At 32.1% G+C, this 18,508-nt stretch overlaps 1 protein-coding gene across 4 annotated transcripts in view; it reads left to right on the top strand.

Moving 5' to 3' along the window:
* Window positions 1-16,048, top strand: part of LOC133847509 (disks large 1 tumor suppressor protein) — a 37,780-nt gene extending 21,732 nt beyond the window's left edge. For 3 of the 4 annotated variants that reach the window (XM_062282613.1, XM_062282614.1, XM_062282615.1), the window contains 10 exons: window positions 535-622; window positions 725-938; window positions 998-1,411; window positions 2,451-2,553; window positions 3,585-3,659; window positions 5,502-5,546; window positions 11,749-11,898; window positions 11,971-12,253; window positions 12,323-12,414; window positions 12,476-16,048. In XM_062282613.1, coding sequence (XP_062138597.1) covers window positions 535-622; window positions 725-938; window positions 998-1,411; window positions 2,451-2,553; window positions 3,585-3,659; window positions 5,502-5,546; window positions 11,749-11,898; window positions 11,971-12,253; window positions 12,323-12,414; window positions 12,476-12,582 — 1,571 coding nt within the window. In that variant the 3' untranslated portion in view covers window positions 12,583-16,048. The remainder of the gene's footprint in view (window positions 1-534; window positions 623-724; window positions 939-997; window positions 1,412-2,450; window positions 2,554-3,584; window positions 3,660-5,501; window positions 5,547-11,748; window positions 11,899-11,970; window positions 12,254-12,322; window positions 12,415-12,475) is intronic. The other variant, XM_062282616.1, reaches the window with a different exon arrangement.
* Window positions 16,049-18,508: the final 2,460 nt, after the last annotated feature.

Raw genomic sequence — 18,508 nt, 5'->3', positions numbered from 1 at the left:
GAATGATAATAGTATTAAGTGAATACTATAAAATCAGTACGTTAATAGTATCAAATCAGTACATTAATGGTATTAAGTTACTACTTTACAATCTGTATAATTCCAATGTGACTTTCCATTTATTTGAGATTTAGAAATCTCTTCATATTTTTTTTGTCTTTTGCTGGTGTTTCCTATTTTTCCTCTTCTGATTTCATCAGTTTCCTTAGTTCTCGTTTTTTTTTTGGTGACTTTTGATTGTTTCCTCTCTCTTCTTTGTGGCTCTATCCAAAAAATATTTGTGAACTCGCGAACTCTCCACTAATTACCCTTACCCCTCTTTCTTTCATGTCTCGATAAATGCACGTGTGTATGTGCAACAAATACTTTGTTTGTGTGTATGATGTGTTACACGTTACACGCGTTGTGGTTGTTATATTATATTACCAAAAACAAAAAACAAACAAATTTCAATACGTATATGAAACAAAAACCACAATGTGAAAAAAAACGAAAAACGAAAAAAAAAAAATACAATATTGTGGCGGTTTTTAGAGCCCGGCTCAAGATATGCATCGACGAATGTCCTGGCGGCCGTGCCACCGGGCACACCTCGTGCAGTGAGCACAGAGGACATCACTAGGTGAGTTGACAAGTTGACATTCGTTGCACACCTTGTAGTTTATTGCATAAGCATAAGCATAAGCAAACTGATTAACTGTATTTACTTTGCATCTCTCAACAGGGAACCACGCACGATCACCATACAGAAAGGACCTCAGGGTCTGGGCTTCAATATCGTTGGCGGCGAGGATGGTCAGGGCATCTATGTATCGTTCATTTTGACCGGCGGTCCCGCTGATCTTGGCTCTGAACTGAAGCGCGGCGATCAACTGTTGAGCGTCAACAATGTCAACTTGACGCATGCCACGCACGAGGAAGCAGCCCAGGCATTGAAAGTAAGTGATCGCTTTTCAATTACTTACTACATATTAACTAATTCCTTTTCCTTGATTAGACATCTGGCGGCGTGGTCACATTGGTTGCACAGTATCGACCCGAGGACTACAATCGCTTCGAGGCGCGCATTCAGGAGCTGAAGCAACAGGCAGCGCTTAGCGCTGGCGGCTCTGGCACGTTGCTGCGCACCACACAGAAGCGATCGCTGTATGTGCGCGCTCTGTTCGATTACGATCCGAATCGCGACGATGGGCTGCCGTCGCGTGGCCTGCCCTTCAAGCATGGCGACATTCTGCATGTGACCAACGCGTCCGATGACGAGTGGTGGCAGGCACGACGTGTCCTCGGCGATAATGAGGACGAACAAATTGGTATTGTGCCATCGAAGCGGCGCTGGGAGCGCAAAATGCGTGCACGTGATCGCAGCGTCAAGTTCCAGGGACATGCGGCGGCAAACAATAATCTAGATAAGGTAGATAAAAACCTTCAAAACTTATGGAGTGGAGCTCGCAAAGTGTGAAAGTGAATTTGGGAAAGTCTTTCTTAGTGACTGATAGAAGTCAAATTGACTTGTAGATATTTGAATTATCAAAAAGAGCTTCAGGATATTGATGTACAATAGCATCAATAGTTATATTTAATATATAATAGAAATTATGTCTCAATCTGCGAATGTGAAAGCCAGAGTTTGGATATTTATTATACAGCTTGCTACACTTGTGAAATTTTATTGTGCATTTCGTCTATTTCAACGCAATGGCAAACATTTATGTTTCTTAATAGAATTCATGTACGATCGCGTCTTGAAATTTTGTATGCTGATGATCGCTAAAGCTATGTTTTTGATGTATTTTAACAAGACACAAAGTTACGCTCAAGTTGCATTTAAAATAGTTACATTTTTAAATAGAATCAATATCCAAATGCAACGATCTTTGAGAGTGTAAAAGCCAGAGCCTTTAAATTTGTTATAGAGATTGCATTAGTACAATTCGTTTACTTTAAAGTAACGTCAAATAGTTATATTTCTTAGTATAATACTTGTAATATCGCCTCGATCTCTGGAAGTATGAGAGCTAGTGTCATGAAATTTGTTATACTGATCGTTAAAGCTATAGGGTTTATAAGTGCTCATATGTTTTATATCAAATAGTTATATTTCTTAATGAAATCAATATCCAAATGCCTCGATCTCTGAGTTTGAAATTTGGTGGGCAGCTTGCTTTAAACAAAACAGAGCTAAGGTTTAGTTTTTATATAACATTTTCCACTTCCAATTTATATTCGATTGAAAGTGTTTTTGCCAAACAGTTTCCCACAGCGTATTTAGAATTATGTATAGAGCTGTCTTTAGTGCGTTGCACACATGACGTGACTTGGCAAGATTTCACATAGTTCATTCCACAGTCGAGTCCACACTTTAAGAATTGACTCCAATTATCATTTGTACTCTGTTCTTTGACTTTTCTGCTAATCGTGTGTGTTTGTGTGTCTGTGCGTTGTAATTACAGCAATCAACTTTGGATCGCAAGAAGAAGAATTTTACATTCTCACGCAAGTTTCCATTTATGAAGAGTCGCGATGAGAAGAACGAAGATGGCAGTGACCAAGAGCGTAAGTAGCACAGTCTTCAGTCTCGCTGAGTCTCGATTAAATCAAAACAGAGCGCCAAACAACAATTAACTAACAACAACAACAACAACAACAAGAAAAACAACAACAACAGCAAATATATTAATAATAATAATTGTAACAACAGCAACAACAACTACAACAACAACCTGAACATCTCGAGCAACAATTGAATATTGTCAATTATTTGTTAAATGCTCTCTCAATTCTCAAATTCTCAACTTGCGACGACTGTTTCTCTCTCTTTCTCTCTGTCTCTTTCTTTCACTGTTATGAACGCTTTCTGTGTGCATCTCTCTCTCTCTCTCTCTGTCTCTCGAAAATATCTCTCTGTCTCTCTCTTTGTGTGAGTGTGTGCAAGTTTTGTCTCTTTCTCTCGCTGTCTCTGTGTGTGGATGTGATTATTGTTTTAATATTCTCGTGATTTCTTTATTGTTTATTTATTAAGCTTAAGTACAAACTGTTTCTGTTTCCATTCAATAAACAACTGAGAAGTGTGTTAACTCTATTCTATTTTTCCGCACACACACACACACACACTCTCTCTCTCTCTCGACACACATACAAGAAAAATGAAAATAAGTATTTGTAGTTTCCTCAAGGGAAACAAACATTCGCGTTCATTATTCAATTATTCAAAACTTGGTTTCTACAGACTATTAATTAATTTATAAACAATCTTGTTTTGTTTTTTTTATTATTTGTTATTGTTTTTGTTTGCGTTGCGTTTCGAGTTACGTTTAAATATCATTGCATATATATTTTTATGTTCTCTTCGTTCTGTTTACTTTCATATTTGATTTGTTCCTCCTCTGGCAACCTCTGCGTATCCCTGAATTGATTCATTTGATTCACACGAACACACATACACCACACACTCACAACCTGAACACTCTGCGCGTGGACAACAACAACAACAACACTATCACACACACACACACATATATATCTTGTTGTTGTGCGTGTCGTGTGTAAATTTGTGCAAAATGGTGAACAACAAATAAAATGAATAGCGAATGGATTTGTAAACAGCAACAGTGAAATCGATGTTAACAATGTTAACAACAATCAAGCGAATGAACCGCAGCGTAAGTCTGTCTGTGTGTGCCTACAACACACACACACACTATTACACACACACATACACTTGCAGCCAGTTTACTGAAATTATATCATCAATTTGGTAACCAAATCTATCTCAATTTGTCCGTTTTGTCTTTGTTTTTTGATTCTAGATCGTTTATATCATATTTGTCTGTTTGAGTAAACTGAATAGGACTTATTATATCTATTATATAATAGTATTACATAGAATAAGGAAAAGTTTCGGGATATGTATGTATTTTATAAAAAAAGTGTGACACAACATAAATATAAAATGGTATTACTTTTTTTGAGTTGCAAGAGTTTCAAGATTAACAGTAGTTTTATATATAAAAAAAAGTGTGACACAACATAAATATAAAAAGGAATTTCTTTGTTATATGTTATATTTCTTTTAAAATTGAAAATAAAATTGTATTCCAATTTCCGATTGAGCACCTTTTAAATGCCGCAAAACATTTTTTCGATAACATAGAAGTAATTGTATTAACCACTAGAGAAGACACTTCATAGATGATAAAGATTGTTTTTAGGTTTAATACCAAATGAAGGTTTTGGTATTTTTTAACTTCAAAGAATCATTATTTTTATAAAATGGAACCAACTTATCAGGACACTTCATAGAAGAAGTAATTATATATAATAGATGATAAAAATAGTTTTCCTTTACTTATCTTAAAAACAATTAAATTGAGCTTTTATACCAAATGAAAGTTTTGGTATTTTTTAACTTCAATAAATCATTATTACCGTAGAATAGAAACTACTTATTAGGACACTCCATACTTTAACATTTTTAAAATTAGAAAAGTTAATTATTCTAAACCAAAGTTGAACACTTTAAAAATGTCACTATTATATTATTGTTGTTGTTATTATAGTATTTTGAACAATTATAAATCCCACAAAAATTTTAATACTAATAATAGGTGAAATTTAGGGAAAAAACATCTTAAGTATCAATTATTAACAAAATACAAGATCTAATAAATCCTGGAGTAAAGCTGCTGCAAGTTTATGCAAATGTCGGACTTTCGACATTATTATTATTGTCTTTTGTTAATTATAAATATGTATATTTGTGAAACTGTGGGTATATACAGATGTATGTATGTACCGCTTAGTGTGTGTATGTTTAATATATACATATATATAGTGTGGATACATGTTGATTCATTGTCTATATACCACGTAAAGAAAAAGGTATATGCACATCTGGTTTATGTTCTTGAGTGTTTATTTACTGGGATATCGGATCTACATTCTACATCTGCATACTGCATACTATATAATACACATGGCACATTATTTAAACACTAACTAACACACACACACACGTACACACATGCATTTAACAATCATTTAATTATTTATGTAAAATTAGTGTGGATGTAAGAAATGAATTTAGAGAATCGTCGTGCTGCTTCAGCGTTCGCTTCACAGTTGAAACACAAATCTCATTTATGTGTTTTGTCGGCCAAGGATCAGCTACAACTACATACATATATTTTAAGGCTTTTACCCCTTCCCCCTGTTGCTAAGTGTAAACCGTATGGCTAAAGAAAATCATCAAAACAACAACAAAAGAAAACATACATATAGTACAATATATATCACATGCATAATATTGTTATTGTGTATGTGTTTAGCTGCCATATTCTATATACAATACTACTACTATATATACTACTATTTATGACTACTACTATTTCTACTACTACTATCGATCTATCGATTTTTACCGCTATTCTGTTTTAAACTGACCAAAACATATATCTTTTTCGATTCTCTTTTTTTTCGTTTCCGTTTTCTCTTCATTTTTCCAGCTTTTATGCTTTGCTACACACAAGACGATGCCAACGCTGAAGGAGGTATGTACTTGACTATAAACCTGAAGCTTAAACTTAAACACACACACACACACTACCACACACACACACACACACACACACACTTACACCTACACCTACACATATTTATAGTATATATATTAATAAAGATATTTACACAAAGTATTATAAACTACAAAAGGAAATTGAATCAAACTGATTCGACACTCACACAAGATCAATCATAAATTTGTGTATTTGTATTTATTGTTTAACACACACACACACATTCACACACTCACTCACACAGACACACTTACACATTAAAGTATTCACTATTAGTTGTCGATCGTATCAAACATTAGAGAACACACTTTATCAATCAAGAATACCTTTTGTCACCCAGCTCATTCCACGATTTCTCTTCCATTTGTTTATTTTTTGCGTTTTCGTTCGTGTCCAATTAAACAAAACATACATACATACATATATACATAAAGAACATAAACAATTGCATAAGTCATATAAATTAGTTATTAAGTACAAATTAATATTTGCTCTTTATTTTATTTCGATTTAGTTGAACATTTCTTATTTATACCTTAAACTACATTTCTGATCTACACTGCTATAAGTGTATGTATTTAAGTAAATATACATACATACATACATACTATGTCTATGTATGTGTGTACATATGCGATTGAAAGAGTCTTTCGTATGTACATCTCTTATACATAAATACATATGTACATACTAACGTAATCTATACATAGTTAGTATCGATACCAAATACCAAATATAAAATATGATTATTATTATTATTATTATTCCTACATGTAACTACTAGTTTCTCTAACTGCATAATATGATTATTATTATTATTATTATTTGATTTCATTTGTTTAGTTCAGGATTGTGTATAACTCTTACTCTTCTCGTACTCTGTTGATGTATGCAACCGCATACATTTACATACTAACATACGATTGTGTATGTCTTGAAAATTTCTTCATATTTTTGTCCTCGTTTAACTTAATGTCCACTTACTATACGATATGTTTACGTAATTGCTCAAGTAGAACAATTCATATTGATTGCAATAGAATACTCTTAAAGTTAATGAGACAGCGATACACATTTGTCCGATTACCGATTGAATTACTATCGTATAACTATCGATAAATGTAGATAATGGTTTTCTCTAAATGTTAAATGTAGTTTGATTAAAATACAAAGTATCAGAAATTCAATTGTCAACTTGTAAACGATTTACATTTATCAAAGAGAGGATTTCATGATTCCTATTTTGAAAATCGTATTAGTCAGTTTTACTATCGTTCCGATTGAATCACAATTTTATCGAACACGTTCGATAGTTCATTTAATTTCATTTTAAATATATATTCAGAGTTGAACTTTAATCTTTCATCTAGGCATTTGATTACATTATATAGATCAACTTTATATATATGTACATACATCTGAATAACTGTATATAATTACATTTCTGTGTGCTATATTCGTCAGTTATTGTGTTGTGTTAATTTAAGTTAATTAATAAGTAAGTGTATACTTATTAAGTGCTTACATTTACACTTGTCTCAGGTCTCTCTCAACTCAATTTGCAAAATCCAAGACAAGAACTCCACATGACTTGAAGGGGGTGATTTCATTTTAGATTTTCCGTGTAGTCCTTTAGACTTTTTTATTATTTAATTACAATACTTGCATTTAGTTTTTGTTTAGCATATTTATATTAAAGTAAATCTCAATTGAATCAATTCTTAAGACTAGCACTGTGCGCCCTGTAAATATTCACATTCTAAACGTGAATTGTCTGCTCAACTATCGGCAAGAATAATCGGTATACTATCGATAAGTTGAATAATAATTCATATTAGAAGAAGAAAATCTCCTCTCACCAATGACGAACACGAACACGTATCCTACACATTTACTTCACTCTCTAAATACACACACACTTACACAAACACACACTACAGATTGTCTTAAATATTGCAGGGTATTAATAAACTATAACGATGATTAATTGTGTTTATCTTTTTCTTTCTTTTTTCTTTAATAAATGATTTCCGTTTTGACTAAACCTCTTTGTGTGTGAACTCTTTTGTATTTTTCGTTCAACAACAAATAATATATATTTGTCGAAATATATATATATATATCTATATACATAATATGTACAAAAATATATAAACTGCTTCATATATTTTCTGCTGCCTCCTGCTATTATTCGACTCTACTACTACTACTACTACTTCTATCATCACTCTACTACTCCTACTACTACTCTACTACTTTTGAAACTCTAAAAACAAACAACAAAAAAAAAAAAACAACAACTCTGTGTGTTAATCGATACGACATTGTTATAATTTCGTTACGTTTGATAATTTTATTTACTATATACTATACTATATCTATATCTATTTATATATTGTAATTAAAAACGAAAAAAAAACTACAACAACAAAAATACAACACAAATACCAACAACAAATACCCTTAATAATATCTATGAAATCTTGTCGATATTGATAATCTAATGTTCTATATACATATATATATTCTTGTTTTGTTTTTCTGCCTTTTTTCCACATTCGTGCCATTAAACCCTTATACCACCATATATCATATACTTTTCTATATAAATATATATCTATATATATATCGAACTATATATATATATATGTGTGTATATATGTTATCACCATGCGATCGTTCATAATACTGCGACAACAATCACAAAATTGATCAACTATCTCCTCCGTATACAACATCATATAACCAATCAACCAACCAACCAACCAAATCAACTAATCTCAACCAATCGACCAACCTCTATTCGATATATATCGTATGTATGATAACGCATTGCGCACAGGCGAGATAATCTACAGAGTGGAATTACCCGATATGGAGCAGATAACATTAATCTACTTGGAGAATAATGATGCTGACTATCGTAAGTCGAGCAACTAAGCCAACAATTAAACAAACAAAAAAAAAAAGATCCAAACCAAAAAATAAAAAACATATAAATGCAACAAACAGCTATAAAAGGCCCTTAAATATTACAAATAAATTAATAAAAAAAAGCTTACGTTTATTATCAAAACTATATAGGTTATCAAAAAAAAAACAATATCAAGAATATATATTTTTGTTCAGTTTTTTTTCTATATACTCTCTCTTCTTTTTGGTTTCAAACAAATTTTTGTTATCAAACAAAACGAAAGTGCAAGCAATTTTCATTTTAGTTAGTTTAGTATTTCCTATTTCTCTCGCTCTCAAACTGTCTCTCTCTCTCTCTCTCTCTCTTTCTCACAAACTCTTTCTATCGCTCTTAACCCAAGTGTCATGCTCTCGCTCTTGCTCTCAGGCTTAATCACTCATGCTCCTCTTAATAGATCTCTATTGTGTTTTTCTTTTTGTTTTCGTAACTCTCAATTAGCCTCATTTTTAACAAAAGTATTAGCAGAGCATTTTCATAATTTATGCAAAAAGGGTATTCCAAAATTCTAAATAAAAATACTTTTCAGCGATATCAATTTGTTGTAATAATCACACATTTAGTTACTAACCTAATTCTTAATACCTTCAGAGTCTTTTATACTTGCAGTTAGTAATATATTTTTTTTCTTTTTGAAATACTAACGATATTTTCATATAAAAAACAGTTAGTTATCAGTGTGTTTCTTTTACTATGTTAGGCAGTGTATTAATTAAAGATCTTCCTCAGATAGAGTTTTATAGTTTTCTTATTCCGTAGCTTAGACACAGAGACACAGTCTCAATCTTTCCCGTTAACTTGTAGAGTTTAGTTTTAGTTATTGCAGTGCGTTAATTTGCCTGATTCTTCTTCTCTTGTATATTTTCCAATCGTTTTTCTTTGTCATATTTTGCCATTTATTTTTTGTTCTTTCTCTGATTGACAATTGCTTAGTTTCGTGCTGTGCTTTGATCTGCCCACTTTTATTCATTTAGTGCAAATTTTCCTGTAGCAATGCAAATGAAAAACCGAAAAAAAAAAACAAAAAACAAAATGAATACGTAAATCCAGTCGAAAGCCTTTTTCAACACCGAATTAGATGTATTGTTATTGTCATTAATCGTTATCGATATCGTACCATTTTGCACGCACATTTCTCTCACGCTCTCATTTATCGGAATCGATCAACTTAATGCTCTCTCTCTCTTCCCCACACACACACACACACAAGAGGAAACCAAAAAAATACCGAAAGAAAGAAATCCCTCTTTAATTTTAATTACTTCTATGTACTCATAATAGTTATATAAGGATAACAAACAAAAGAAAAAAACAGGGATGCGAAACGAACGACTATCGTTAGTGTTAATAATTACCGATACCGATGTATGATGAATATATATCTTGATTTTCAAAAAAAAAAGCAAAAATGAAGATGAATAAAAAGTGTTGTTTGATTTTGAGCAAGTGTTGTTCCACAATTATTACAGACGGTTGTGTCACAAAAGAAGAAAAGAATATCATCGAAAACATAGTTTATTCATTTATGTTGGTTTCTGTGTTTAACCCTCTCCCCATTGGCATCATTTCTTTTTGATTCACTAATCGAAATAGTTGTACTATCTTAACATGAATTGCAAATGCTGTTACAGAGTGAGTAAACTATAATTTCAAACCACAAACCAAAAATCGAATCGACACCGCAACCGATTACCGATTACCGATTACCGAATTCCCCGTTTAGTAACCACACACCAACCACCGCCACCACCAACCACCAACCCCCCCCTTTTAGGCTTCTATATATACGATATAATGTACCACATAAATGTATAGTCTAGTTATTTAAGTAATATACATATATAAATATGATTAAAAAGAAACTAAACTTGAGATCATATCGTTCATCATTTCTTGTCACATTTTGTTGGTCTGTTTGATCTCTGTACTTTCAACTTTCTACTAATTTATCACACACACACACACACACACACACACACACATTGATTTCCATTTATTATTTGTTGTGTTGTTGTTGGGATTTTGTTTTGTTCTTATTAAGTATTTGATAATGATTTTGGTAATGTGTATGCAATAATTAGTTAGTTAGTTAGTTAATTAGTTAGTTAAACAACACACTCACACACACACACACACACATACATATGTAATTGTAGTTAAGTTTTGGTGATTGTAATTTCGTGTATTTGTTGCTCGCTCGTCTAGAACATAGCACAATCTTTTTGGCTGTAACTTTGAATATGATACAAAGTATAATACTATATATCGAATATCGAATCGACCATTATGTATATATGTATGTAATACAAAACGATTTCATTTCAATCTAGAAATCTTAATCTATATGATACAAATATTGATACTGATTTTGAATTACGAATTATTACGAATTATGAATTATGATTTATGAATTTATGACTTAGTCTTATGATTATGATTACAAATAATATTATTCAAATGGCAGTTAATTTTTGCTGTTTCTTAACCACCAAAACAACCCTGCTCCCTGCCCCCAGCCCCGCCTCCTTTTTGAACCTCAGCCCTAAACCCGCTTCCTCCACGTCTATTTTTTTCTTTGCTTAAATTTACGTTTTTTAAGATTATTTCTTTTCATTTTGCCGTATCCTCGAATTGACGTATACTTAATGTAGCTCACAACTTTCTTTCTTTCTTGCAATATCTGTTCTTTTTTTTTTGCAAGCTTTATGCTCGTTACACACTAAATCTAAAACTTAGCTCTACCTGTTTAACTTTTTTGAACCTTTAGCTAATGATTTTGTGAAGCTGAGAGCCGTCGTAAACCAATTTCTTAAATGCTTGAGGATACACAAATGAAAAATGAAAAATGAAAAAAAAAAAAGAAGAAACATTTCCCCCTTTTTCCCTTTTGCGCTGTCTCTCGCTCTCTTCTCTCTTTCTCTTACACTCTCTATTATTATTTTTTTGTTTTATCTAGCTCACTTTCTTTCTGTTTCTTATGCATATGCGAATACGAAATTGATAAATCTATAACCGTATTTTACCTTTTATACATATCTGGACAAATAAGAAATCTATATAATTTCGAACCCAACCTTTGCCCCTCTACCCAACCCCCGTTCCCCGTTCCCCCCTCGAACGACCCTCTCTCCACTCATTGTGTACATTTGGTTCGTTATGATTTTGCACCCGCACAAAACCTAATACCATTGCCTACTATGCTTACAGCTTCTGAGGAGAACGTGCTGTCCTATGAGGCCGTGCAGCGTTTGTCCATCAACTACACACGTCCCGTCATCATATTGGGACCCCTGAAGGATCGCATTAACGATGATTTAATATCTGAATACCCCGATAAGTTCGGCTCCTGTGTGCCACGTAAGTATTGAAAAATGCTATACTAGATTCTAGATCTAGATTAATCCACACATTTAATGCAATGCCAAACAGATACTACGAGACCGAAACGCGAATATGAGGTCGATGGACGGGACTATCATTTTGTGTCGTCGCGCGAACAGATGGAGCGTGATATACAGAATCATTTGTTCATCGAGGCTGGCCAATACAATGACAATTTGTATGGCACATCGGTGGCCAGTGTGCGCGAAGTTGCCGAGCGTGGCAAGCACTGCATACTGGATGTATCGGGCAATGCAATTAAGCGTCTCCAAGTGGCGCAACTCTATCCCGTTGCCGTCTTCATCAAGCCCAAGTCCGTGGACTCAGTCATGTAAGTTCAATAGTAAAGAAGCAGAAGAAGAAGTTCAATTTATAATTGCGGCTTAACTTTTGTCTACAGGGAAATGAATCGTCGCATGACCGAGGAGCAGGCAAAGAAGACATACGAGCGTGCTATTAAAATGGAGCAAGAATTTGGCGAATACTTCACGGGTAAATCACAAATAATGGATATATACTAAATGATGGATTAATTCATTCAATTGAATTGCAGGCGTTGTACAAGGCGATACGATTGAGGAAATCTATAGCAAAGTGAAGTCAATGATTTGGTCGCAGTCGGGACCAACCATTTGGGTACCATCGAAGGAATCTCTATGACCAACAGCCACAACAACATGGACACTGCCGCCTCGAGTACGTTGTCGACCTGTCTCGAGAACAACCAACACACAAGCAACAACATCATCAACAAATCAGTCGCACTGATGCACCACAGCAACAACAACAGCAGCTGAAAGAAAAACAACCACGACGATGACGACAACAATAACAACCGCAACAACAACAACCAATTTAAAGAAACCAAAAGCAACAAGAACAAACCAGAACAACAGCAACCAACTAGATGTTGTTAATGATTAGATGGTTATATATTATATATATAAATACTATATATACATATATATAGTTAAGAATCCATATTTAGAATTTCCTCTCCCCCCCCCAAAACTTGAAGAAGGATTCTAGATTCTTACAGTTTGTCTCTGGTTTGTCGCTTGTTGTGTGGACAAAGCTGTTTTTGAACTGCAGCGGCGGCTGTTTAGTTTTAGTTAGAACAAAATTGATATACAAACAAAAACAAAAACAACAAAAAAAGAAGAAAACACAAAAAAAAAACACTGATTGCATATTACTACATAAGATCTAAGGCAGAAAATCGAATGCAGAATGCGAGTCAAGGAAGAGGAGAAGGAGAAGGATGGAGGAAGGAGGAGGAGAACGTTAGTGTTGTTTGTTTATGTTGATGTTAATACGAGAGTTATAGCGAGAAGTTAGAGTTATGTTGACGCTAATAATGATAATGATCGCATATTATTATTATTATTATGTTAGGATACATGTATATGTAAAAGTCTTTAAGTGCGACTAGCGTCAAATATACATATACTACGTTAATGATAGCAATTGAAAGTTGACACACGATGACGAAGAAGAAGAAAAAGAAGAAGACGAAGATGAAGTTGAAAATGAAGACGACGACGACGACGACGATAAGTTGGTGCATTTGTTGTTAGATGTATTGTATTTTTTCCCCCACGCGCGCGCCTTTGCCTAATGCAACACACACACACACAAATCGACATGAATATGTACACACATACACACAGACCCAACTCCCATGTAGCCTATAACTAACAGTAAAAGCGTCAGCAACGAGCAAAAGAAATAAGAAACACAGAGATGGGGAAAAACAATAAGAAGAAGAAGAAGAAAAACGTTCTTTCAATGCAAAAAGTCATTTTACTACTTAACAAGATTGTGGAAGAAGAAGCGTCGTGAAGAAAAAACAAAAGAAAACATAACAAATAAAAAGAAAATACATACACACACACACACACACACACACACATACATAAGCATATTACGATCAATACAACATATACATATATAGTATATATACACACACACCGATACGGTTTAATTTTACAAAGAGAATATGCAACAACAACAACAAAAAGAAGAAAAAAAAAACAAAACTCAAATGCCCCCAACAGAAGGTATTTACAATTTTTTTTATATAATATATATACATATATATATCGACAGCAAACAATTAGCTAATGTTCAACAAAAAACAAAAAAAAAAAAAACAAAGAAAAATAAAAAAAGCAAAAACAAAACGAAAACGAAAACAAATTCATGAATTGTAGACAACGCACATAACTGCTAACTATACTTTATTATTATTATTTTTTTTATTCCTCCAACTCTTTTTGTTCTAAAGAAATTTAGTAAAATTCAAAGTTTATTAATATTATTCTACTTTATATACATACATATAAATATACTATATATTTTTTTTTATTTGTTTTTTTCGTTTTGTGTGCCCATTAAATATATATTATTTTGTCTCAGTCCTTTAATTTGTAATATGAATATATACTACTTATAAATACACACATACTATTTTGTAAATTATGAACTCTCTTTGAACCCCCCGCCCCCGCCCCGCCCCGACCCGCGCTTATAAACATTATAAAGCATTGAGAAAACAGTATAAATTGTATTGTGTGCAAACAATTGATGAGAACAATTGAACAATTGTTGCATGCAAAATTCATTTCTTTCACATTGTTGTATTTAATAAACACAAAAACCTAAGCGAATTATATTAATTTAAATCTAAACAAAAGAAAAAGCAGTAAATGTAATAAAAATAAACAAACAAAACAAAAAAAAGAAGAAAAAAGAAAACAAAAAAAAAACAAAAACATATATTTCATCAAAATGCGTAAACACTTTTTACTCTCGATTCTCTTCTCACTTATATAAATATATATGATAGACACGCCTTTAAAAAGGATAATGTTTAACTGCGAAACAAAAAAGAAAACTTAAAGAAATGAAAAGATAGGAAAAAAATTGCAAATAATTTTGTAAATTCAAATGTGTGTTCACCATTTACCACAACAACAACAACAAAAGATGTCCCATATAAGAAATGTGTGTTTTTTTTTTTTATAAATATATATACGAGTATTATAATAGAGAGTGTATCGAAAGAGCCACGACTGCGAAAATTGGGTATGCAAAAGGGCGATATAATAGGTATATATTATATAGTTAATATATGTATAGTAGAAAAAGTCTCTTATGTGATGAAGATGACGATGAAGCAGATGATGATGATGACGATGATAAACCTGAGCCCATTTTTGAATCCAAATAACGATCGTATCGTATATGGAACTTATGATATTGTATTAAGCTGGTCGTCGTTAATTACATTTTTTTTTTTTTAGGTTGTTTTTTTTTGTATAGATAAGTATACGTTCACCCATAAGACCTTAAACTGCCCATTGTCCAGTTCATGCTAGCGACAGTTTTCCATTCTAGTATTTACCCCACACTTGCAAGATGGGGAGTTTTATCTATCTAGCTATATATACTATATATACATCAAAGAAAAAAAGAAACCTACATACTAGTACTAGTAGCCAAATCGCTTTCATCTACTGCCCATAGTTTCGATCAAATAAAAAAACAAATATATATATACGTATATATCGATATATATATATTCCGCCTTGCGCCATTGCATTATCTTATTAGTGAAGTACCTCACGCCTCTGTGTAAACAAAATCAAACGGAAAGCAATTTAAAGTACATAACAAAAAAGAAAAAAAATGAAAATGAAAATGAAGAAATTTAAACATTATTGAATAGAGCAAAAACTTGGAGAGTGGAGGACGATGTTCAAATAGCAAATAGATGATAATAAATATGAGAAAATACGTGAAAAAATGGAAAAATTTATTAATTTACTAACTAATGTATCATTTATAAAACTAACTACACACTATATAGTATATATATATAGTACTAACTTATATACATAGAACATCACAGTGCAGTTCATTTTGGATTTGAGAATTCCATAAAGTAAAAGGTAAACTGTTCCAAAGCCTTAAATGCAATTAATTAAAGCATTTACGAGTATATTCATAACTTACACACACACATTCACACACACACATGCTTAACCATCCGAAGACCTATTTGTAATAACAAAAGAAACCGAAAAAAAATGAAAAGAAAAGAAAAAATAAAAACTAAAGACAATTTTTGATGTAGCCTTAGAAACATGTATGCAAGAATTTACCTAAAAGAAGAAGAAAACCCAAAACTGAATAAAAATGAATAATGAATAATGATGTACACACACACACACACGCACGCATACAGAGAGCGTACATATGTGTATGTATTCATATACATAGTATGTATGTGATTTTGCGATTGCTAATACATATACATACATATATACTGAGAGGCATTTAAAAACGATCCATTGTTATAAACGATTTCGTGCTACATCATTCAGAAAATCGTTTTACACACATTATGTGGAAGCATTTCATCAAAATGGTGCCTTTATCAGTTATTCTTGTTGTTGGTATGCAAAAAGAAGCAGAAGATGATGAAGAAGAAATTAATAATAATAATAATAATAATAATAATAATAATAATAATAATGATAATATGCATAAATTTATATACCTAAGTACTACGATTATCGATATATTTACAAGCATACATTGTTTATATAAATAATGCATACACAACACACACTCTCACACACACACACACTCACGCACACGCACACACAAACAGTTGCGGGCTGTGATTACGATGAGATGCGAGTTTTTGGAGCTCGTGCAACTGATCACTGCTCTTGATTCACACCCTTTCCCTTCCCTACCCTACCCCTCATCCCCAAAAATTGATAATTTATTAAATACAATACAATTATAACAATAATAATAATACTAATATTAATAACAACAAATGGTATACATCACACATAAAGAATGGATAAAAAAAAACACACGATATGTTTGTTATTGTTAACGATAGAGACAAAAAAAAAAAGAAAAGAAAAGAAAAAGCAAAGAAATTATAGAAAGGAGAACGTATGTACCTAAGTACAACTTATTCGATTGCCTTTTAAAGTTAAACGATTTGTTGTCCTTTGGCGAATAAGTGCTTTAAGATTACTTACTAACAGTTTAAATACTTTAAGTTACCCACACACACACACACACACATACACATGCGCACACACACATGAACAGAAAAAGAAAAAATTGTTTTCAAACCAGTGCTGCTATTGAGCTTTATCGATGATCGGCTAAACGCTAATCGATAATCGATAACTACATATGTATGTTGTGCAGCCCTGGCGTACATTAATTGAATTGATTAATTGCTCGAAATTTAAAAAAAAAATCAACTTCTCTACGATTTAAGTTTATTGATCTGATAAAGTTATATACGATTAATTAGGTATACTAGCATATACGATATACACACACACATACATACATACATAGAGAGTATGTTAATACATATTGCATGTGAGAGAACGTGCAACGTGCATTTGTATTTGTTGCCCGTGTGCAGCTGCTGAACTATTCCAATAATACTCAACAATAATAGCTAATAGCAAAATACAAATCAGCAATCAACCTTAAGAAGAGAACTTCTTTTAAGTGCTGCGCATCTCTTTCTCTCTCTCTCTCTTTTAATGTAATTCGCGGTCGTGGCCTAGAGTTGCATACAACAACACGAACACACACACACATACGCTAGCACTTATGTACATACATACATACAGACACAGACTAACACACACACAAACATTGCTGTGTATTCGAAATTAATTATAACAAAAACAACAAAAAGAAACAAAAAACATTTTGTGAATCAATCCTGTATTATTTATCATTTAATAGTTCATCAACAACAAAAAAGACAAAACTTAAAAATGCAAAAAAAAAAAAAAAAAAACCATGCGATATTCGTAATAAACATGAAATTCGATACGTAAACATTTTGTGTGTGTGTCATTTGCATTTGTAAACAATTTATGATGTAAGTACATAGGAAATTCATCGTAGTAATCCAATTAAATTTTTTTCTAAAAAATATTCATATTTATTATAAAATTTTGTATTCTAAAATGTTTGGGAACATACATGAATTCTTCGAATTTGTTTTCATATTGCAATCTATTTATATTTATTACACATTCGTTCACCCCAAAAATATGCTAACATTAATTTATTTTCCAATTTTCTGCTCGACTTCAAATATTACGTATACGCAGCCTTTTTTTTTGAGAATTCTTTTATTCATTTTCATATTGCAATCTATTTATATTTATTGCACATTCGTACACCCCAAAAGTATACTAACATTAATTTATTTTGCAATTTTCTGCTCGACTTCAAATATTACGTATACGTTGTTTTCTTTTTTTTAGAGAATTCTTTAACTTAATTAATTTCATTTATTTTTCTTTTTATTACATTCTATATTTATATTTAATACATATTTATGTGCATGCAAAGTATGAACATACTTTTTTCTATTCTTTGCTCAATTAAAAATATTAAGTATACGCAACGTAATCAAAAGAAGGAAAAGTTTTTCGTTTGAGTGCAATTTGTGGACTTTTATGAGTTTGTTATTCATTTAGATTATATTTTATGATTGTTTATAAGAGATTTTTAATGTAGT

The sequence above is a fragment of the Drosophila sulfurigaster genome, chromosome X (genome assembly GCF_023558435.1).
Source record: "Drosophila sulfurigaster albostrigata strain 15112-1811.04 chromosome X, ASM2355843v2, whole genome shotgun sequence".
Taxonomy (NCBI): Eukaryota; Metazoa; Arthropoda; class Insecta; order Diptera; family Drosophilidae; genus Drosophila; species Drosophila sulfurigaster.
The sequence above is the reverse complement of the archived record's forward strand: the minus strand, read 5'-3'. Positions and strand labels throughout refer to the sequence as shown.